Source organism: Cervus canadensis, chromosome 18 (assembly GCF_019320065.1).
Source record: "Cervus canadensis isolate Bull #8, Minnesota chromosome 18, ASM1932006v1, whole genome shotgun sequence".
Taxonomy (NCBI): domain Eukaryota; kingdom Metazoa; phylum Chordata; class Mammalia; order Artiodactyla; family Cervidae; genus Cervus; species Cervus canadensis.
In genome coordinates, this window is record NC_057403.1 from 19,615,819 (window position 1) to 19,640,043 (window position 24,225).

The following is a 24,225-nucleotide window of genomic DNA, read 5'->3' on the forward strand; positions in this document are numbered from 1 at the left end:
AAAGTTTATATTGTATATGAGAGTGAAAAATAAGAGCATAATCTAGTAAATGTTGCAAAAGTTTACAGTTGGTAAATCTGTGTGAACTATGTACAAGGATTTTGTGTGTATTTCTTGCAAGATTTCCCTAAGCTTGAAGATAATTAAAAATAAAAAAAGTCGCTCAGTTGTGTCCAGGTCTTTGCAACGCCATGGGCTACACAGTCCATGGATTTCTCTAGGCCAGAATACTGGAGTGGGTTGCCTATCCCTTCTCAAGGGGATCTTCCTGACCTAGGAAGTGAACGAGGGTCTCCTGCATTGCATGTGGGTTCTTTACCAACTGAGCTATCAGGGAAGTCCTTTAAAAAATAAAAATCAAACTAAATAAATAGATGTAGTGACAATAAGCTAGAGGGAAATTGGGATACCATGGACTTAAATCTCTCACACTTTTTTTTCTATAGCAACCTAATTTTTAAAGAAATCTATTTGTTCTTTTTATTTTTTTGGCCACGCTGTGTAGCCTGTGGGATCTTAGTTCCCCGTGCAGGGATCAAACCCACACCCCCTGCATTGAAAGCACAGTTTTAGCTACTGGACCACTAGGGAAGTCCCTGAAATCTCTCTTTTTAAGCATAAGAGTCAGGAACTTGCTTTAGACTCACAGGTATGGGGGTGAATTTTAATACCTAACTACATGGCAGGATCCAGTTCTTATTTGCCATTTCATCATTAACATACTGAGAATTTATGAAACGCTTCCAGGTTTTAGTGGTTGGGCTGAGAGAATTCTCTTTTTGGCCACATTGAAAATCTATAATAGCAATTGTTATTTTATGGGTCCCACCTTCTATTACCCAGTGGAGGACTCTAGGATTCAAGGCTCCCCACATTCACACAACAAGCAAAAGGAAGAATGCCCGCTTCTGAAATATTGACTCCAGAAGTAATTAAAGAAACATCTAGGTTCTATCATTTCTTGGTGGGCTTCAGTCAGATAAAATTAAGACCATCCAGGGCTTCCCTACCATATCCATATAGGACTACTAGAAACACCATAGTTTTGACTCTACAGATATGAGAGTTGGACCATAAAGAAGACTGAGCCCCAAAGAATTGATGTTTTCGAATTGTGGTGCTTCTGTGCTGCAGAAGACTTTTGAGAGTCCCTTGGACAGCAAGGAGATCAATCCAGTCAATCCTAAGGAAATCAACCCTGAATACTCATTGGAAGGACTGATCCTGAAGTTGAAGCTCCAATACTTTGACCACCTGATGTGAAGAGCCGATCATTGGAAAAGACTCTGCTGCTGGGAAAGATTGAGGGCAAAAGGAGAAAGCGGTGTCAGAGGATGAGATGGTTAGATTGCATAACAGACTCAATGGACATGCATTTGAGCAAGGTCAGAGATAGTTGGTGACAGAGGACCCTGGCATGCTGCAGTTCATGTGGTCACATGATTTAATGACTGAACAACAACAATGATACTTATATTATTTCTTGACCACTCTGTATGAATGAAATCAAACAGTATAACAGTTTTTTGAAAGCTGGGATACCAAGAAGTGAAATAGGGGTACCCTGATAATTTTAATAGTCAGGTCCCCAAAGATACAGAGATTGGATCAATTGAAGCACCAGGATGAAATAACAGGTTTTATGCAATTACTTCCAGTCCTTCACATATACGAGGACAGGAGAGCAATTATCATTGTCCATATAAGTTCCAGAAGTTTTAGATCATTATTTCCATGGGAACAGATCTTGAGGAAGGTCTGCCATCTTCTCCTGGAATAGTTTATCAAAAATTTCAGCTTGGGCCACTGTGAAGTAATTTTTCCAGTCCCCAGTCACACCTAACAAATATAAAATAGAGACTCATGTCAGATCTAGGGCTCATTCTCAAGACTCCAATATATGTCTTCTATTTATTTTAATATATTGCTATTAAGTAATACACAACACATTCTTACATGTTTTATTTTATATATTTAAAAAATTTATTTGTTAGTGGCTGTGCTGAGTCTTTGCTGCTGTGCATCGGCTTTCCCCAGTTGCAGTGAGGGCGGGGTACTCTAGTTTCAGTGCACGGGCTTCTCTTATTGCCAAGCATGTGCTCTAGAGCTTGGCCTCAGCAGTTGTGGTGCATTGGCTTAGTTGCCCACAGCTGATGGGCAACTAATCAAACCTGTGTCCCCTGCATTGGCAGGCAGATTCTTAACCGCCAGACCATCAGGGAAGCCCTCGATCTATTTCCTTCTGTCTGTTTGACATGGAGATCCCAGTCATTATAGCAGAATGACCAACGGTTTGTTGTTTTCATATACCTAATGGTCATACTCATTTACACATTGGCCTGCTTGGAACAATTTCCTGCCTTCCCTTCTCTCATCTTGAAAGAAATTCCTCACCAATAACACTGCTCTATTTTCTATAACAGATCTTCCCTGCTGGCTCAAACAGTAAAGAATCTACCTGCAATGCAGGAGACCCAGGTTCATTATCTGGGTTGAGAAGACCCCTGGAGGAGGGCATAACAACCCACTCCAGTATTCTTGCCTGGAGAATCTCATGGACAGATGTTCATGGGGTCTGTAATAACCAGTGTCTAGTCACATTTCACAACTTCTTTTTCTACCACCTCCATCCAAGCCAACATCATTTCTCACCTGCATTATTGTATTAGATGTCTAACTATTCCTCTCTGTTTTTTTAAAATTGTTTATTATTTATTTGGTCATGCCATTATTTATTTTGCAGCCAAATAAGAAAGACATAAAACAGAAACAATATTGTAACAAGTTCAATAAACACTTCAAAATGGTCTGCACCAAAACAAATTAATCTTAAATAACTTTCTCAAGCACCTGCAGCCCACATCAGTACTCTAAAAAGAGATGCCCTGATAAGGGCTCACAAGAGATAATATCAAGTGATGAGCAATTTAAGTTGATAAATTCAAGCAGTCCCTACTCCCAGTGGTTAGTGCCCTACTACAAGCCAAGAATAATATCTACATATTCTGATCCATTTTGAAGGCAGAATGTTTTCTTTACCTTTTCTCAAAAGCTGTCCATTCTCCTCAAAATACCGACCCTTCAGGAGGGGCAAATTGGACATATTGTTTTCTTTCATGGCCTGGAAAGAACTGTTTCTGAGGACTGAGTCCAGTTCTTCTGGTTCTAGTTTCTTGCTCAGGAATTGGCATATCTTCTCCACAGTGCTCCTTGTGTCCTAGAAGAAGAGAAAATCTGAGAGATTATGTGAAAGAGCAAGAACACAGAAAAGAAGACGAGGGGGAGGAGACAGTAGAAAGAGGAGGGGGAGGGGAGGAAAAGAGGAAAGAAATGTAGAGACATGAGTAGGGATAGAGTTGGAGGAGTCCAGAGTGGATGAACTGGGTGATTGACATTGACACATAGACACCATAAATACTAAGTAAAGAATAGGTAACTAATGAGAACCTACTGTGTGGCACAGAGAACTCTAGTCAATGCTCTGTGGTGACTTAAGTGCGAAGGAAATACAAAAAAAAAAAAAAAAAAAAAAAAAAGAGGGGATATATGCATAGGTATAGCTGATTCACTTTACCCTAGAAGCTATACACACTGTAAAGCAACTATACGTCAATAAAACTTTTGAAAAATTTAAAAATGACTTAGAGAAAGGTTGAAAAAAATAGATCAAAAGACCATGATGGATTTCTCAGTATAGTTGAATTCAGGACACATTGAAACACTAAAATGCTGGGTTTTCTAAAGAGACTTAAGAAAGGCTTCTAGACAGTTATGATCAGGATTAGGGAAGAGAGTTTCAGGGAGAAATTGACAAAAATTTAAGGAATTGGCTATGTGTCTTGGCTATGTGCCCGAATAATGCTGTTTTTCACAACTGACATTTGAATAAAATAAGAGAGCTTTACCATATCATCTTATTTATTATATCAATACTTGGCCATGATCTTGGGAGATGATGATAAGAAGAAGGATTTTATAACAAGAAAAGCTTTGCTTTAAGTCAGACTTTCCTCTTAGAGGTATAATGCTTTAAAGGTTTTCTTTATTCCATGAGCCTTCAGTATGGTCTAACAAGCACACCTGGGGCAGTCCTAAGATGTGGGGGAATAGGATGGGGAGACCACTTTCTCCCTGACAAATTCATCAAAAAATCATTTGAATGCTGAACAACTTCTGCAGAACAACTTCTGAACGCTGGCGGAGGACTCCAGGCACCCAGAAAGGCAGCCCATTCTCTTTGAAAGGAGGTAGGACAAAATATAAAAGACAAAAAGAGAGACAAAAGAGTTAGGAATGGAGACCCATCCCAGGGAGGGAGTCTTGAAGGAGGAGATGTTTCCAAACACCAGGAAACCCTCTCACCAGCGGGTCTGTGGCGAGTTTTGGAATCTCAGACGGCAACATAACCAGGAGGGAAAAAAACAAAGCCCACAGAATATGTGCCTTGAGCACAATTCCCAGCAGAGAAATAGCCCAGACGCTCGCGTCTGCCACCAGCAAGTGGGGGGAGGCGTGGGTTGCATGCTTAGGGTAAGGGCCAGGCCTGAATGCCCAGAGGACAATCTGAAGGAGCTAATGTGAGATAGCAACCCAAGCTGTGGGACAGCCAGAGAGAGGAGGGGGGGGGGGGAAGAGAGAGAGAGAGAGAACAAAAAGCTCTAACCTAAGGCACAGCCTGGCTGGCTCCCAGAACAAAGGATTGAGTGAATACAATAGGAGAGCTAGCTGGCTGCAGACTGGCCCATCTCCATGTGAGAGGCAGAGAGGCAGGTGGGTGACAGCCAGAACTGGAAGGCAGGGGGCAATCTTGGCCCCAGAGACAGCATCCTATACCAAACTGTGAGCAGGCTCCCAGTTGCTAACCAACTCTTCCTGGGATCCTGGATGGTTGATATCTGCCAGGAGGGTTGCAGCCTGAGATCAGCCCCCCAGAGGAGACACGGCACAGCTGAGATGGCGCTTTTGCGACGCACCCAGGAAACCGAGCGGCTGGGGCCAGGGAGGTGATAAGACGCACCACACGCCTGGGATAGTGTGCTCGAAAAGCACCTGGTCGCCTGAGCTCCTCGGACCTGGGAAGGGCACAACACGCAGGCCCAACTGAGTCTCTGCCTTTGTGGAGTATCCGAGAACCTGAACCTGAGCAGCTTAGACCTGGGAAGTGCATGCAACCCAGGGCCCGCTTTGGACAGTTCCCCTTCAGAGCAAACTGGAGCCTGAGCAGTGTAGACCAGGAAAGCACAGGGGCCATGAAAGTGGAAGTGAAAGTCACTCAGTCATGTCTGACTCTTTGTGACCCAATGGATTATACAGTCTATGGAGTTCTCCAGGTCAGAATACTGGATTGGGTAGCCTTTCCCTTCTCCAGGGGATCTTCCCAACCCAGGGATTGAACCCAGGTCTCCCACACTGCAGGTGGATTCTTTACCAGCTGAGCCACAAGGGACACAAGAGCCACAAGGAACTGAGCTGGGGCAAACCCAGTGTGGTCCATACACTGCAAGCACCTCCCACACATGCCAGTGATAACTGTTTGCAGTATCCCTCTCACCCTACAGCACACTGAACAAGTGAGCCTAAATAAGTGACCACCTTTGGCCCCTTGTGTCAGGGGGGAAATTAGACACTGAAGAGACTTGCAAACAGAGGAAGACAAAATAAGCAAAGAGGAACCTGCTCTGGAAATGACAGGTGCAACAGGTTGAAACCCTGTAGTTAGCATTGACTAAGCATTGGAAGGGGCCTATAGACCTTGAGAAGAAGTATAAACTGGAACAAGGAACTATCCGAAACTGAACTGACCCCACACTGTCCTCAACAGCTCCAGAGAAATTTCTAGATATATTTTTACTATTATCATTTTTTAGTTTTTTATTTTTAATTTCTTTATTAGTCCTTTAATTTTCATTTTTATAATCTACTATTACTTTCAAAAAAAGACCCTATTTTTTAAAGCAATTTCACATATATATTTTTTATAATTTTTGTGATTGATATTGTTTTGTATTTTTGAGATTTTAACCTTTACTCTAGATTTTTCATCTTTGCTTTGTGTTATTTGTTATCAATTTTGTACCTTTAAGAATCTAATCTTCAGTACCCATTTTTACTTAGGGGTGTGATTACTGGCTCGATTGCTCTCTCCCCTTTAGACTCTCTCTTTTCTCCCCCAGGTCACCTATATCTCCTCCCTCCCCCTTATCTTTTCTACTTAACTCTGTGAATCTCTGTTGGTGTTCCAGGCTGTAGAGAACACTTAGGGAACTGATTACTGGCTAGATTGGTCTCCCCCCTTCTGACTCCCCTTCTTCTCCTCCTGGTCACCTCTATCTCCCTCCTTCCTCTTCTCTTTTTATGTAATTCTGTGACCTTCACTGGGTGTCCCTCACTGTAGAGAATCTTTTCACCATTATCCTATATGTTTTATCATCAGTGCTGTATGGATGGAGAAATCTTGAGGCTACTTGAAGAATGAGACTGAAAGCCAGAGGCAGGAGGCTTAAATCCAAAACGTGAGAACACCAGAGAACTCCTGACTCCAGGGTACATTAATCAACAAGAGCTCATCCAAAAGCCTCCATACCTACACTGAAACCAAGCTCCACCCAAGAACCAACAAGTTCCAGAGCAAGACATACCACACTAATTCTCCAGCAATGCAGGAACATAGCCCTGAGCATTAAAGTACAGGCTGCCTAAAGTCACACCAAACCTATCATAGACACCTCAAAACTCACTACTGGATGCTTCATTGTGCTCCAGAGAGAAGAGATCCAGCTCTACCCACCAGAACCCAGATGCAAGCTTCCCTAGCCAGGAAACCTTGACAAGCCACTAGCCTAACCCCACCCACAGGGAGCAACCTCTACAATAAAGAGGAACCACAAACTTCCAGCATACAGAAAGGCCACCCCAAAGAGAGCAATCTAAACAAAATGAAAAGGCAGAGAAATATGCAGCAGGTAAAGAACATAATAAATGCCCACAAAACTGAACAAAAGAGTAGAAGATAGGGAGTCTATCTAAAAAAGAATTCAGAATAATGATAGTAAAGATGGTCCAAAATCTTGAAAACAAAATGCAGTTACAGATAAATGGACTATAGACAAGGATTGAGAAGATGCAAGAAATGTTTAACAAGGACCTGGAAGAAATAAAAAAGAGTCAGTAAATAATGAATAATGCAATAACTGAGATCAAAAGCACTCTGGAGGGAACCAACAGTAGAGTAACTGAGGCAGAAGATAGGATAAGTGAGGTGGAAGATAGAATGGTGGAAATAAATGAAGCAGAGAAGAAAAAAGAAAAAAGAATGAAAAGAAATGAGGACAACCTCAGAGACCTCTGCGACAATGTTAAACACCCCACATTCGAATCATAGGAGTCCCAGAAGAAGAAGACCAAAGGAAAGGCCATGAGAAAATACTTGAGGAGATAATAGTTGAAAACTTCCCTAAAATGGAGAAGGAAATAGCCACTCAAGTCCAAGAAACCCAGAGGGTCCCAAACAGGATAAACCCAAGGCAAAACACCCCAAGACACATATTAATCAAATTAACGAAGATCAAACACAAAGAGAAAATATTAAAAGCAGCAAGGGAAAAGCAACAAGTAACACACAAGGGGATTCCCATAAGGATAACATCTGATCTCTCAATAGAAACTCTTCAGCCCAGAAGGGACTGGCAGGACATACTTAAAGTGATGAAAGAGAAAAATCTATAACCCAGATTACTATACCCAGCAAGGGTATCATTCAAATATGAAGGAGAAATCAAAAGCTTTACAGACAAGCAAAAGCTGAGAGAATTCAGCACCACCAAACCAGCTCTTAAACAAATGCTAAAGGATCTTCTCTAGACAGGAAACACAGAAAAGGTTTATAAACACAAACTTTAAATGATACAATAGACCAGTTAAACCTAATTGAAATCTAGAACGTTTCACCCCAAAATAATGAATTTCACCTTTACCTCAAGTGCACATGGAACATTCTCAAGGATATATCACATCATGGCCATAAATCTCGCCTTGGTAAAGTCAAAAAAATTGAATTCATTTCAAGCATCTTTTCTGATCATGATGTGGTAAGATTAGATGTCAACTACGGGAAAGGAACTACTAAAAATACAAACATATGGAGGCTAAACAACACACTTCTGAATAACCAACAAATCACAGAAGAAATTAAAAAAATATGCACAAAAATGAATGAAAATGAAGACACAACAACCCAAAACCTATGGGATTCAGTAAAAGCAGTGCTAAGGGGACGGTTCATAGCAATACAAGCTTACCTCAAGAAACAAGAAAAAAATCAAATAAATAACCTAACTTTACACCTAAAGCAACTAGAAAAAGAAGAAATGAAGAACCCCAGGGTTAGTAGAAGGATAGAAACATAAAAATTAGAGCAGAAATAAATGAAAAAGAAACAAAGGAGACTATAGCAAAAATTAACAAAACTAAAAACTGGTTCCTTGAGAAGATAAATATAATAGACAAACCATTAGCTAGACTCATCAAGAAAAAAAGGGAGAAGAATCAAATTAACAAAATTAGAAATGAAAATGGAGAAATCACAACAGACAACACAGAAATACAAAGGATCATAAGAGAGTACTATCAGCAACTATATGCTAATAAAATGGACAACTTGGAAGAAATGGATGAAATATTAGAAAAGTGTAACCTTCTGAAACTGAACCAGGAAGAAATAGAAAACCTTAACAGATCCATCACAAGCATGGAAATTGAAACTGTAATAAAAAATCTTCCAACAAACGAAGCCCAGGACCAGATGGCTTCACAGGTGAATTCTACCAAAAATTTAGAGAAGAGCTAACACCTATCGTACTCAGTCTCTTCCAGAAAATTGCAGAGGAAGGTAAACTGCCAATCTCATTCTATGAGGGCACCATCACCCTAATACCAAAACCAGACAAAGATGACACAAAAAAAGAAAACTACAGGCCAATATCACTGATGAACATAGATGCAAAAATCCTTAACAAAATTCTAGCAAACAGAATCCAACAACATATTAAAAATATCATACATCATGACCAAGTGGGGTTTATCCCAGGGAGGCAAGGATTCCTCAATATTTGCAAATTAATCACTGTGATATACCACATTAACAAATTGAAAGATAAAAACCATATGTTATCTCAATAGATGCAGAGAAAACCTTCGACAAAATCCAACACCCATTTATGATAAAAACCCTCCAGGAAGCAGGCATAGAAGGAACATGCCTCAACATAATAAAAGCCATATATGATAAACCCACAGCAAACATTATTGTCAACGGTGAAAAATTGAAAACATTTCCCCTAAGTCAGGAACAAGACAAGGGTGCCCACTCTCACCACTACTACTCAACATAGTTTTGGAAATTTTAGGCACAGCAATCAGAAAAGAAAAAGAAATAAAAGGAATCCAGATTGGAAAAGAAGAAGTAAAACTCTCACTGTTTGCAGATGACATGATCCTCTACATAGAAAACCTCAAAGATACCACCAGAAAATTATTAGAGTCAATCACCGGATATAGTAGAGTTGCAGGATATAAAATTCACACACAGAATCCCTTGCATTTCTATACACTAACAATGAGAAAACAGAAAGAGAAATTAAGAAAAGAATTCTATTCACCATTGTGATGAAAAGAATAAAATACTTAGGAATAAAGCTACCTAAAGAAACAAAAGACCTAAATATAGAAAACTATAAAACACTGATGAAAGAAATCAAAGAGGATGGAGAAGGAAATGGCAGCCCACTCCAGTACTATTGCCTGGAAAATCCCATGGACAGAGGAGCCTGGTAGGCTATAGTCCATGGGGTCACAAAGAGTCGGACACGACTGAGCGACTCCACTATTGAGTGTCTATAGTATAAACGCTTGAATATATGAAGAAATGTCCTTTAAATAAAATTTTCTGTTGAATCCTCTGGGAAGCAAAAAGAGAAAGCTCCTCTTATAAACACAACTCTGTACTGTACACAGACTTCTTTTTATTACTACAGCATTCATTGTACATATATCTACAGAATCATAGTGCCTTGTCTCCTGGGTCTCTGGACATTATTAAAATGTTTCGTTGGTTACAGTTCTGATTTAAAAAAAAAAAAAAAAGAAATCAAAGAGGACACAAACAGATGGAGAAATATACCATGTTCATGGATTGGAAGAATCAATATAGTGAAAATGAGTATACTACCCAAAGCAATCTATAGATTCAATGCAATCCCTATCAAGCTACCAATGGTATTTTTCACAGAACTAGAACAAATAATTTCACAATTTGTATGGAAATACAAAAAAACCTTGAATAGCCAAAGCAATCTGGAGAAAGAAGAATGGAACTGGAGGAATCAACCTGCCTGACTTCAGGCTCTACTACAAAGTCACAGTCATCAAGACAGTATGGTACTGGCACAAAGACAGGAGTATAGATCAATGGAACAAAATAGAAAGCCCAGAGATAAATCCATGCACCTATGGACACCTTATCTTTGACAAAGGAGGCAAGAATACACAACGGAGAAAAGACAATCTCTTTAACAACTGATGCTGGGACAACTGGTCGACCACTTGTAAAAGAATGAAACTAGAACTCTTTCTAACACCATACACAAAAATAAACTCAAAATGGATCAAAGATCTAAATGGAAGACCAGAAACTATAAAACTCCTAGAGGAAAACATAGGCAAAACACTCTCTGACATAAATCACAGCAGGATCCTCTATGACGCATCTCCCAGAGTAATGGAAATAAAAGCAAAAATTAACAAATGGAACCTAATTAAACTTAAAAGCTTTTGCGCAACGAAGGAAACTATAAGCAAGGTGAAAAGACAGCCTTCAGAATGAGATAAAATAATACTAAATGAAGCAACTGCCAAAGAATTAATCTCAAAAACATACAAGCAGCCTATGCAGCTCAATTCCAGAAAAACAAATGACCCAATCAAAAAATGGGCCAAAGAACTAAACAGACATTTCTCCAAAGAAGAAATACAGACGGCTAACAAACACCTAAAAAGATGCTCAACATCACTCATTATCAGAGAAATGCAAATTAAAACCACATTGAGGTACCATCTCACGCTGGTCAGAATGGCTGCTATCAAAGAGTCTACAAACAATAAATGCTGGAGAGGGTGCAGAGAAAAGGGAACACTCTTACACTGTTGGTGGGAATGTAAACTAGTACAGCCATTATGGAGATTCCTTTAAAAACTGGAAATAGAGCTTGCATATGACCCAGCAATCCCACTGCTGGGCATACACACCGAGGAAACCAGAATTGAAAGAGACACGTTTACCCCAATGTTCATCACAGCACTGTTTACCATAGCTAGGACATGGAAGCAACCTGGATGTCCAACGGCAGATGAATGGATATGAAAGCTGTGGTACATATACACAATGGATTATTACTCAGCTATTGAAAAGAATGCATTTGAATCAGTTCTAATGAGGTGGATGAGACTGGAGCCTATTATACAGTGAAGTAAGTCAGAAAGAAAAACACCAATACAGTATATTAACATACATATATGGAATTTAAAAAGATGATAACAATGAACCTATATGCGAGACAGCAAAAGAGACACAGATGTGAAGAACAGACTTCTGGACTCTGTGGGAGAAGGCCAGGGTGGGATGATTTGAGAGAACAGCATTGAAACATGTATATTACCATTTGCGGAACAGATCACCAGTCCAGGTTCGATGCATGAAGCAGGGGGCTCAGGGCTGGTGCACTGGGATGACTCTGAGGAATGGGGTGGGGAGGGAGGTGTGGGGGGGAGGGGTTCAGGATGGGAGACACATGTACACCCATGGCTGATTCATGTCAATGTATGGCAAAAACCACTACAATATTGTAAGATAATTAGCTTCTAATTAAAATAAATGAATTAATTAAATAAAAGAAATCACACACCTGTAAAAATAACAACAACAACAAGAACTATCTGGACAAAACAGAACAAAAATCCTAATGAAAAGAAAACAAAGGGGCTCCCCTGGTGGCTCAGTGTTAAAGATTCGGCCTGTCAGTTCAGGAAACTGGGTTCGATCCCTGGTCTGGGAAGATCCCACCTGCCTTGAAGCAACTCAGCCCGTGAGGCATAACTGTTGAGCCTGTGCTCTAGAATCTGGGCACCACAACAAGAGTACACCCCGCTCATCACAACTAGAGAAAGCTGAAGACAGGCATGAAGACCCAGCACACCCAATACATAAATAAAATTCTTTTTAAAAAAACCCCTTCATGTTATGGTGAAACAAAGAAAAACGTGAAGAAAGAGAGCATCGAGCTTTGAAGTGTCAATCAGAAATAAGGCAATGAAGACCAGGTTGCTATTCTCACTCCTACTGACTGCAGGCTAAATTTTGAGAAGGTGGGAGACACAGGGGAATGGAGGGAAGGTGGGGGGAGTGCAGATGGTGGTGAGAGAGTGTGCTGACTCTAACAGCAATAGTTACCCATTTCATCTCTTCATAGCTCAGTATCAGGAAGTTCTCCTTGTCTCTCATGGACATCCAGTCCCGAGTGTGGTTGAACCATGATCCAAATACCACTGCACGGAGGGGAGGCAGAAAGAGTAGATAACACATGGCATGAAAGAAGGAATCCATACACTACGATCACTCTGTGGGAACAGTTACTAGCACAATGCCAGGCACATTTATGCTTGTTATAACTGGTATCCAACACAATGCATTTGCCCTTTAGCAAGCCTAATCCCTTTGGAGCAGGTTTTGTATAAAGTTTTCCAGGGTCTGTAAGGAGATCTTGTCCAGAGAGCCATGTGGTTTGAGAAGTGGCTTTCTTTTTGCCTCTTATTGTTCAGCATTTAGATATTTTTGCTTGTTAGGTACATTCTCACAACACTTGTTTTTTTTCCCCCCTCCCTGTCATCTTTCTTTCATTGTTGCTGTTGGAATTATTATTCCTTGGGAAACCAAATCAGGGAGGGAAAACTGGCTTCAGTGGTTGCAGTACACCCACCCAGTTGCACTATGGCATGTGAGATTTTCCCAGACCAGGGATCAAACCCATGTTGCCCACCTTGGCAGGCAGATTCAGAACCACTGGACCACCAGGGAAGTCTTGTTGCTCTTTTTCTGAAAGAGTAGCCTGAAGCAAATCAGGAGATATGGCTGAAGAATTCACTCAGGATCAGCTCAATAAAAACTATGACTTCCAGTGTTTGAAGATTGGACTCTAGTGTTGAGGGCAAAAGAAAAAAAAAGAAGTGAGGGAGTCTGAACTATTCAGTATAGAAGTGATGATTGCGTCATAGCCTGGAAGGGCCACAGGGCATGCAGATGAGGACAATAAAGAGCCTGTAGCTTTACTCCTATAGACCAAGGACATCACTAGATTCTCCCCTGTCGGCAGGAGCACCATCAACTGTCTTGGTGACCAGTGTGTCCCCAGCTGCCCAAGAAGCAGAAAAGATGTTGAGTTATGGCAGAATGCTGGCAGACAGGGAGCAGAGTGAATGTCCACTGATGGCAGGATGCCCTCTGTGAGCATCAAAGAGTGACACTAATAGATCTCTTAATGACATTACTAAGATCTCTTTACTTTATTTCATGTTGTATTTGTTGATTTATTTGTCATCTCTCACTGATGATAATGGGGCTTCCCAGGTGGCAGCAGGGGTAAAGAATCTGCCTGCCAATGCAAGAGGGCTGGAGATGTGGGTTCAATCCCTGGGTCAGGAAAACCCCCTGGAGGAGGGAATAGTAACCCACTCCAATATTCTTGGACAATTCCATGGACAGAGGAGCCAGGCAGGCTACCGTCCAGGGCGTTGCAAAGAGTCAGAGATGACTGATAAACTGTGCATGCACACACATGTGGCAAGCACCACTCTAGGGCCTGGAGTCAACAATGAAGAACTCAGAGACCTTACATGTTAGTGGAGAGACATGTAGCAGAAACAAATAAATAGAATACATACTCACTGGTGATGAGTACTAAGGAAGGGGGGGAAGGTGAAACTATAGAGATGGGGAGACATGCTATTTTGTATAGTTTATGAAAAGGATCAGACACAACTGAAGGACTAAACAACAATGACCCTCTCCAGTGAAGATGTCCATGGGCTGTTAAAGAAAGAGGTCTGAAACCGGGAAGACATATCACAGGTGAGATACTAGATTCATCACATAGTTTTGAGAAAAACTGCAACATTTCAAGCATCTGAGAATGTTTAGAAGTTCTGCATAATTAAAAGCATAGAGGGCTTTCCCTGGTGGTCCAGTGGCTAAGACTCTGTGCTCCAATTCAGGGGGCCAGGGTTCTACCCCTGGTCAGGGAACCAGATCCCACATGCTGCAATGAAAGAACCCACAAGCCACAACTAAGTTGGAAGAATCTGCCTGCCACAACTAAGATGGAAGGATTCACATTCCACATCTAAAACCTGATACAGCCAAATAAATAAATAATTAATTTAAAAAAATAGAGGTCCTGAGTGAATGCGTGCTAAGTCACTACAGTTGTGTCCGACTTTCTGCGACCCCAGGGACCGGAGCCTGCCAGGCTCCTCTGTCTATGGAATTTTCCTGGCCAGAATACTGGAGTGGGTTGTCATGCCCTCCTCCAGGAGATCTTCCTGACCCAGGGACAGAACCTGTATCTCCTTCATCTCCTGTATTACAGCCAGATTCTTTCCCTACTGAGCCACCTGGGAAGCCCATAAAGGCCCTGGGGTAATGCATACAGTTTTTAGACACAGAGGACAAGAAATTAAGGGACTTTTCAAGGGATGCACACATAAATGGTGGAAACTCAGGACTGTGTTGTCCAGGAGGCCAACGAAAACTGCCTTTCAGAGAGTCTCGTGGCTTTCACAAATTTAGGAGAGTACAGGAGAAGAATATGAGTGCTTTGTGTTAGTATTAGGTCATGGAGACTCAGAAAATAGCTAGGATAGTTTCTGATGGGGCAAACAAAAGGGCTGGTTGAAGTTCTTCTGCTTTCCAAGGTAGTATGTGGATTTAGAAAATTTAGATTCCAGTGGTGATGGAACCCTATACCAATGTATTGGTTAGATGTAGAGACATCAAATTTGGTTAAAAAATGAAAAGAGGTCTGATGAAGGACTCTGACAACTCCCAGCTTTCATATTTTACATTCACTCACCTTTTCCTTGGATGAACCAGTCAAAGTATTGTTCCAGTGACTGTGGTCTCTTAACCAATTTTGCACTCCTCCAGAAAAAATAACCAGACACTAAAACATCTCTGGGATTTCTGATGAGGTAGATCATCTTAAAGAGGAAAATTGGATCATGAAAAATCAATAGTTATTTTCCAACCTTCTTAATTGTCATAAAAATGGGAGAAAAAAAACCAGTTCCTAGAAAGTGCCCTTTAAATATCATGGATTATTTTAATAAACTAGTTATTACATTCATTAATCAAATATGTATTTTAAAGTTCCTGTGAACTAGTCACTGGACCAATAGTAAGGCAATTAAGGAAGAGGAAAGCATTGTTCTTTCGCTCTGGGATATTATAGACTAAAGAATCTTTCTGTCAATGCAAGAGATGCCAGAGACATGGGTTTAATCCCTGCGTTGGGAAGATTCCCTGGAGTAGGGCATGGCAACCCATTCCAGTATCCTTGCCTGGAAAATCTCAGAGACAGAGGACCCTGGTGGGCTACAGTCCATGGGGCCGCAAAGAGTTGGACACGACTTAAATGACAGAGCACCACCACTGGGCCACCAGGGAAGCCCTGATGTAGATTTTCTTGACTACTGTACACTGACCTTGGCCTTGGATTTGAAGAAAGACTTGGGGAAGAGTTGGATGGGGAGGTGAGAACTGATGAGACGTGGGCCTTCCTTCTCCTTTAGTAATTCACACCCATACTTAGTCTCTACCCAGGGGGAGCGGTCCCAAATGGGCTCAGATTGGATCCACTTGGTATCCCCCTTGGAGTAAATCAGGCAGACAGTTTCAACCAACCAGCTTGTTCCTAGATAAAGAATGGAAAAATATGATCATTCATTTTAATCTGACTTAAAAAAATCCTTATAATGTATACAGGTCATAAAGGTACCATCTTAATCCTCTTTAAATGTACGGTTCAGTTGTTGTTTAGTCGCTCAGTCCTATCCAACTCTTTTTGCAACCACATGGACTGTAGTCCTCCAGGCTTCTCCATCCTTGGGATTTCCCAGGCAAGAATACTGGATTGGGTTACCATTTCCTTCTGCAGGGGATCTCCCTGACCCAGGGATTGTATCCACGTCTTCTGCATTGGTAGGCGAACTCTTTACCACTGAGCCCCCAGGCAGCCCTGTACAGCTGTGTAGGGTTAAGAATATTCTCATGGTTGTGGAAACGATCTCCAGAATTTTTCCATCTTGCACAGCTGAACCTCTTGCCCATTAAGTAACAACTTCTCATTTTCTTCTCCTTCCAGTCCCTGGCAACCATTCTACTTTCTGTTTCTAACACCTCATTTAAGTGGAGTCATATATACCATGCAGAGTTTGGTGGCTCAGATGATAAAGAATTTGTCTGCAATGCAGGAGACCCAGGTTTGATCCCTGGGTCAGAAGACCCCCTGGAGAAGGGAATGGCTACAGACTCCAGAGTTCTTGCTTGTAGAAACTCATGGACAGGGAAGACTGGAGGGCTACAGTCTCTGGGATCATGAAGAGTCAGACACAACTGAACAACTAACACTTTCCCTTCACTCCATACATACTATGTCTTCATAGGTTATCCGTGTTGTAGCATGTGTCAGAACTCCATTCCTTTCTAAGGCTGAATAATATTCTACAATACGTGGATAATAAATTTTGTTTATCCATTCATCTGTCAGTGGACCTCTGGATTGCTTCTATGCTTCAGCTACTTGCTTAAATCCTTTGAACATGTTCCCATTGCTCTTGGCCTTTGAACAGATTCCCATTGCCCTTGGCTCATCATTACCACAGCACTTCCGATAACTTCAGCCTTGCTTCTTACCCAATCACAGTCCCTCTATGACCCTGCCACTCTTAGATATATGATCCACATCCTTTCAGTTCAGTGGATTTGTCAAGTTCTTTTCCAATTCCTGATCACTCGCCATGCTGATACCTTTACTGGAAAATCTCTCCTTTTTAAAAAATTATCCTTATTTATGCATTTATTTTTGGCTGGGTCTTGCTGCACTTGGGCTTTCTCCAGTTGTGGTGAGCAGCGGGCTACTCTCTAGTTGTGATGCTCAGGTTTCCCATTGCAGTTACTCCTCTTGTTGCAGAGCATCTGCTCTAGAGCCTGCAGGCTACAGTAGTTGCGGCACATGGCATATGCTCCATAGCATGGAGGATCTTTCTGCATCAAGGATTGAACCCATGTCCCCTGCAAGGCAGGCAGATTGTTAACCACTGGACCATCAGGGAAGTCCTGGAAAATATATCTTTTCACAAAATAATTTCACATTCACTCTTTTTTTTTAAATTTTCTTTTCCTGCTACTAATTCTCTCTTTTTTTCTAAAAAAAAGTTTTATTTATTTTATCATTTATGCCTGTGCTGTGTTTTTATTGTGGCACTCAGACTTTCTCTAGTTGCAGTGAGCAGGGGCCACTGAGAAGCCTTCTCATTGCAGTGGCTTCTTTTCTTGTGGAGCACAGGCTCTACACACACGGCTCCAGCAGTTGTGGCTTGTGAGCCCTAGAGCACTGGCTCAGTATTTGCGGTGTACAGGCTTACTTGCTCCACAGGATGTAAAAACTTTGATGACCAGGGATTGAACAGGGAAGCCCCGAGTTCACTCTTTTTGATCTCAATTTAGTTGTCATTTCTTCTATCTTGCTTTTTGGCTGTGGTAGTTATGTTTTTTTCCCCACACCAGCCCTCCCACCTCATTTTATTGACTTATTACTAACATGTTAAGGACGTATACGTTTAACACCCTCAGTTCAAAAACAGTGGGGTGAACATGGCAAGACTATGCTCTCCATTGCTCCATTATATTATACAAGTAACTGGATAAGACTTGTTTCTGCTAGCAGGGAGCTTATTGTCTCTTTCATATAAAGCAGAAATAGGGCATCCCTGGGGCCTCAGTGGTAAAGAATCCGCCTGCCAATGCAGGAGACATGGGTTTGATCCCTGACCCGGGAAGATCCCACAGGCAGTGGGGCAACTAAGCCCGTGTGCCGCAACTCCTGCGCCATGAGGCGCAACTACTGAAGCCCTGACCCCGGCTCCACAACAAGGGAAGCTACCTCTTGAGAAGCCCTCACACTGCAACTAGAGAAGGCCCACGCAGCAATGAAGACCTAACACAGACCAAAATAAATCAAGAATAATAATAAAAGCAAGAAGCAAAATTCTATTTAAAAAGACAAATGTGTATATTTAAGGTGCACATGTTCATTTGTTACATGTCACATGGTGAAGACTACCACCATCAAGCGAATTAACATATACGTCATCTCACAGAATTACGTCCCTCCCCTACTTCTTCTAGGGCTTCCCTGGTGGCTCAGTGGTAAAGAATCCACCTGCCAAGGCAGGAGAAAGAAGAGATTAGGATTCAATCCCTGGCTCGGAAAGATCCCCTGGAGAAGGAGATGGCAACCCTCTCCAGTGTTCTTACCTGGAGAATCCCATGGACAGAGGAGCCTGGTGGGCCACAGTTCAGGGCTTTCACAAGGAGTCGGACAGGACTGAGTGACTAAACAATAGCAGCCCATTTCCTCTACTGACTTCACTCTCCATCCTCTTCCACTCCTCTCTACAAACAGCTGAATCTGCTTTATGCTCCATTCCCATGGTTTCCTCTGATGCCTTTGATTACCCTCTCTGAGCACTCAGCTGACTGTGTAACTGCCTGGCTCGATCCTTTTCTCTGAACATCAGTGGGATCAGTGCACATTTCTATTCCCCTAATGCATTGTCGGCATACAGAAAGCGTTCCATCTGCCTGCTGAATATATGTAGGCCATAGCCACATCCTGTCAGTATCTAATCTTGTTTCCTTACCTGATTTGGGGAAAGTCAGCAGTAAGACATCTTCATCTTTAATAATAAAACTCTCCTGCACCTCTCTCAGGATTTCAGGTGAGTAATGCAGGCTTGGGAAGAGTATCCCTTCAAACGACACAACCGTTCCTGTCATGATGATGAACTCTTTGTACCTCTTGTGAGCCTTTTAGCAGTAGTCACTGTTGGACTGGGAGATCTGTTTTATAGTCAACACGAAACAATCATTAATCTCTCCCAGGTCGTTGATGAGTGTGCCTGCCCCCAAAAAAGAGAGGGTCACAAGACTGATATATTGGGAAACTGTGAGCTCATTCAGAGAATATTCTGGGGTAACCTGAGTTTGACTTCATGGGAGGGAACCAGGAGTTTAGTAACAAGATGGAGGGTGTAGGCATGTGGTGGATTAAAAATGTATGTCTTTAAGTTTATTTATTTATTGGCTGCGCCAGGTCTTCATTGCTGTGTGTGGGCTTTTTCTAGCTGCAGCAAGCAGGGGTTACTCTCTTGCTGCCAAGGTGTGCCGGGAGCCATTATGGGAGATCCCACCCATGATGAGGTCGTGAAGAAAATACCTGACAGGCAAGGCCGTCCAGGATCCCATCCATGACGAGTTCATGAGGAAAAAACCTGACATGCAAGGCCGTTCAGGCTATAAGGGACCCTCCAGGTTGGCCTCGGCCTCTACCCCACCCTGTATCCTCCCCCCTTTTCTGCTGTTGTTCTTGTTTGCCCTGCTGCACATTCTTGTGTTGTCTGCCGAGAGCTCTCCTGCTTCTCTTTCACTGAATAAAGACCAACTTAAAACCCTAATTAATAAATGTCCTAGATGCTGGTACCCTATGAAGGGGCCAAGGATGAAGGAAATGCTTCGATTCAAACCCTTTTGCTGGCATTCTGGCTTGTTTGATAAATGTGTGCTCTCATTGCAAAAAATGCTCATGATTGTCCTAAACATCCTAAGCACACTGCGCTAACAAAAGAAACTATTAAGCATAGGTCCCTCTGCGGGGTGAGAAAAGCTCCACAAATAAAATGGCCACAAATGTGCCTAATAGAAAATAGTTTAGTTAGAGATTAGCTGGTGACTTCTTGCAGGTAATTAACTTTTAGACTAAGAGCCTGTTTTGTGCCATATCTGCTGTTTTTGCAGTCCTTCGCATTTCTGTTCTGTAAAAATGTAATCCTATCTAGTTCCCATGGAGATGACACCTAATAGAAAATAGATTAACCACAAAAAAGACAGGGTCAGCTATTGAAGTTGCTTAAAGTTACGCCAGGTGCAAGCCATAAATTGTTAACAGGCCTGAAAGCCAAAAGATATTACACATAGAGATTAACCATAAAAAAGGCCCTAATAGGCACAGAGCCCTTTGGGGGGTGAGGAAGCCCTATTAGAGAACACAAAAAATATTATTTAAAAGTGGTTATTGGATCAACATTTGATTGCTGTTAATGTGCTGAGGTTGTGCAGTAGAAACTATTGTTAATATAGTTGGAGATCTAGAAAAATATGAGTTTAGCCTTAGTGTAAAAACAATAAGATAATTATTAATTTTAACCAGGAGTGCTAAACAGGGGCTGCCTCACCAGAGCCGCAGAGTCTTTGTGTGTTAAACTTTTTAGATAAATTTAGCTGAGAACTTCTGCAAAAAGACTAACCTTTGTGTTAACAGGATTGTATTTCTACTATGTTACAACCTGTTGTACCATGAGACTACCACTTTTCTGTTTTCTGCTAAGCTCAAGGCCAGAAGATAATGTACAAAAAAATCTATGGAAAAAGACTCTCATAAACAAAAATATACAGAGAACACCTGGTTTTGTGAAGGACAAGCTGATGTAATGTTAAACTAAGTCTGTATGCTTATCTTCCCCTTAGACATGTACCAGCTTAGGGTATAAAGGCTACGGTGAAAAATAAAGCAACTGCCAGACTCTGCTGCACACTCCGGTCTGGTCTCTTTCTTTCTCTCTCTCTTTCTTTCTCCCTCTCTCTCATTCGCCGACGCCATTCATCCTGAGGGTTCCCCTGGATCCTGCTGGGGCTGGACCCCAACAAAGGTGGGTCTCTAGGCAGCTGGGTTGAATATGTGGCACAGGGGCTTGGTTGTGCCAGGGCATGTGGAAACTTCCTGGACCAGGTATTGAACCCATGTCCCTTGCATTGGCAGGCAGAATCCTAACTACTGGACCATAGGAAAATCCTAAAAAAAATTTTTTTAATAAAATTTGTTATTTTTGTTTCAACACTTTTAGATGTATAGGAAAATTGTAAAGATAGGGTAAAGACTTCTCATAGTCCATACTTTATTCAGACTACCTTAGTTTTTACTCAATATCCTTTCTCTGGTACAAGATCCTATCCCAGACATTACATTACATTGCGTCTTCATGTCTCCTTAGGTCTCTCTTGGCTGTGAAAGTTTCTCACACTTTCCTTGTCTTTGATGACTTTGATAGTTTTGAGGATTACTGGTCAGGTATTTTGGAGAAGGTCCCTTTCTTGGGGTGTGCCTGATGTTTTTCTCATAATTAGACTGGGTTTCTGGGTTTTGGAAAGAAGATCATGGAGATAAAATACTAGTACAGTCACATTTGAAGGGTATTTACTATGAACCTGACGTCTCAGTTATGTCTGACTCTTTGTGACCCCATGGAAATCTCTAGACCAGAAGGGGGGTAGCCTTCCCCTTCTCCAGGGAATCTTCCCAACCCAGGTATCAAACCCAGGTCTCCCACATTGCAGGCATATTCTTTACCAGCTGAGCCACAAGGGGCTTTCCCTCATAGATCAGTTGGTAAAGAATACACCTGCAATGCAGGAGACCCCAGTCGATCCCTGGGTCGGTAAGACCCCCTGAAGAAGTGAATGGCTACCCACTCCAGTATTCTGGCCTGGAGAATTCCATGGACTATATAGTCTATGGGGTTGAAAAGAGTCAGCCAGAAAAAAAAAAAAAAAAAGAAAAGAGTCAGCCAGGACTGATTGACTTTCACTTTCACTGACATCTCATTGTTGATGTTGACTTTGATCACCTGGCAGAAGTAATGCTTGTTAGCTTTCCCCATGGTAAATTTACTCTCACCATCTTTCTTCTTCTTCTTCTTTTTTTAAATTTTTTTGGCCAAGCCTAATGGCATGTGGGATCTTAGTTCTCTGATCAGAGATTGAACCCCTTTCTTTGGAAGCTCAGAGTCTTAACCACTGGACTGCCAGGGAAGTCCTTACCTTCCTTCCTTTTGTGTGGGCATATTTAAAAGATGAAGTCTAGACCTGAAGGTATTAATGGAGAACATCTCCTATAAACTCTGATTGAGAAATCTTTAAAAAATAATTGTCTGGTACCATTCAAATTGTCAAACTGTTATATTAAAACAACTGTAAGGAAAGAAAAACTGCAATATGGTCCAGAGAAATTAGAAGGGAGAATGTAAACTAAATCCTGGATTGACTCCTAAACCACAGAAAATGCTAGTATTTTATTACTGGGACAGTTGACCACATTTGAATGCACACTGTGGATTAGATAATAACATTGCATCAATACTAACTTCCCTGATTTCTGTCATTTTTGTGTTTATAAAGGAAATATTCTTGATCTTAGAAAATATAAAGTTTTTAAAAAATAGTTGTATTTATTTATTTTTAACTCTGCTGGGTCTTTGTTGCTGCCCAGGCTTTTCTCTAGTTGCAGTGTGCAGATTTCTCATTGCTGTGGCTTCTCTTGTTGTGGAGCATGGGCTCTAGGGCAAAAGGGCTTCAGCAGTTGTGGCTGCCGGGCCCTGAAGCACAGGCTCAATAGTCGTGGTGCATGGGCTTAGTTGCTCTGTGACATGTGGGATCTTCTCAGAGCAGGGATGGAACCCTCATCTCCTGCATTGACAGGTGGACTCTTAACCACTGAGCGACCAGAGAAGTCTCATACACTGAAGTTTTGAGGGACAAGGAAAGGATTTCTGTAACTTACACTCGAATGGCTGAAAAAGTTTATATTGTATATGAGAGTGAAAGAAATAAGAGCATAATCTAGCAAATGTTGCAAAAGATTCAGTTCAGTTCAGTCGCTCAGTCGTGTCTGACTCTTTGCGACCCCATGAACCGCAGCACGCCAGGCCTTCCTGTCCATGACCAACTCCCGGAGTCAACCCAAACACATGTCCATTGTGTTGGTGATGCCATCCAACCATCTCATCCTCTGTTGTCCCCTTCTCCTCCTGCCCTCCAATGTTCAAAAGCATTACTGTTGGTAAATCTGTGTGAATTTTGTACAAGAATTTTGTCTGTATTTCGTGTAAGATTTCCCTAAGTTTGAAGATAAATAAAAATGAAAATGCAAACTAAATAAACAGATGTAGTGATAATAAGCTGGAGAGAAATTGAGACACCATGGACTGAAATCTCTCACACTTTTTTTTTTATACCAACCTAATTTTTAAAGAAATCTTTTTTGTTTTTTTTCTTGGCCACTTTGTGTGGCCTGTGGGATCTTAGTTCCCTGCTCAAGGATCTAACCCACAAGTCCTGCATTGGAAGCACAGAGATTTAAACACTGGACCACCAGGAGAGTCCCTGAAATCTCTCTTTCTAAGCATAAGGGTCAAGAACTTGCTTTAGACTCACAGGTATGGGGTTGAATTTAAATACCTAACTGCATGGCAGGATCCAGTTCTTATTTGCCATTTCATCATTAACATACTAAGAATTTATGAAATGCTTCCAGGTTTTAAGGACTGGGCTGAGAGAATTCTCATATTGGACACTTTGAAAATCTATAATAGCAATTGTTATTTTATGGGTTCAGTTCAGTCGTTCAGTCGCTCACTCGTGTCTGACTCTTTGTGATCCCATGGACCACAGCATGCCAGGCCTCCCTGTCCATCAACAACTCCCGGAGTTCACCCAAACTCATGTCCATTGAGTTGGTGATGCCATCCAACCATCTCATCCTCTGTCGTCCCCTTCTCCTCATGCCCTCAATCTTTCCCAGCATCAGGGTCTTTTCCAATGAATCAACTCTTCGCATCAGGTGGCCAAAGTATTGGAGTTTCAGCTTCAACATCAATCTTTCCAATGAGCACTCAGGACTGATTTCCTTTAGGATGGACTGGTTGGATCTCTTTGCAGTCCAAGGGACTCTCAAGAGTCTTCTCAAACACCACATTTCAAAAGCATCAATTCTTTGGCACTCAGCTTTC

The 24,225-nt window shown here is 41.6% G+C and overlaps 1 protein-coding gene across 2 annotated transcripts; it reads right to left on the reverse strand.

The window, feature by feature from the left end:
• Window positions 1-1,426: 1,426 nt before the first annotated feature.
• On the reverse strand, window positions 1,427-19,208 carry LOC122421698 (sulfotransferase 2A1-like). 2 transcript variants are annotated; one of them, XM_043437924.1, is made up of 7 exons: window positions 19,027-19,208; window positions 15,808-16,016; window positions 15,177-15,303; window positions 13,089-13,157; window positions 12,503-12,597; window positions 3,040-3,217; window positions 1,427-1,839 (listed from the first exon to the last, which is right to left on the reverse strand). In XM_043437924.1, exons 1-7 carry the CDS (start codon window positions 19,160-19,162, stop codon window positions 1,727-1,729), a joined length of 927 nt encoding a protein of 308 aa, XP_043293859.1. In that variant the 5' UTR covers window positions 19,163-19,208; the 3' UTR covers window positions 1,427-1,726. The 2 variants fall into 2 exon arrangements, with proteins under 2 accessions (XP_043293859.1, XP_043293860.1); XM_043437925.1 differs by lacking the exon at window positions 13,089-13,157.
• Between the last annotated feature and the right edge of the window lie 5,017 nt (window positions 19,209-24,225).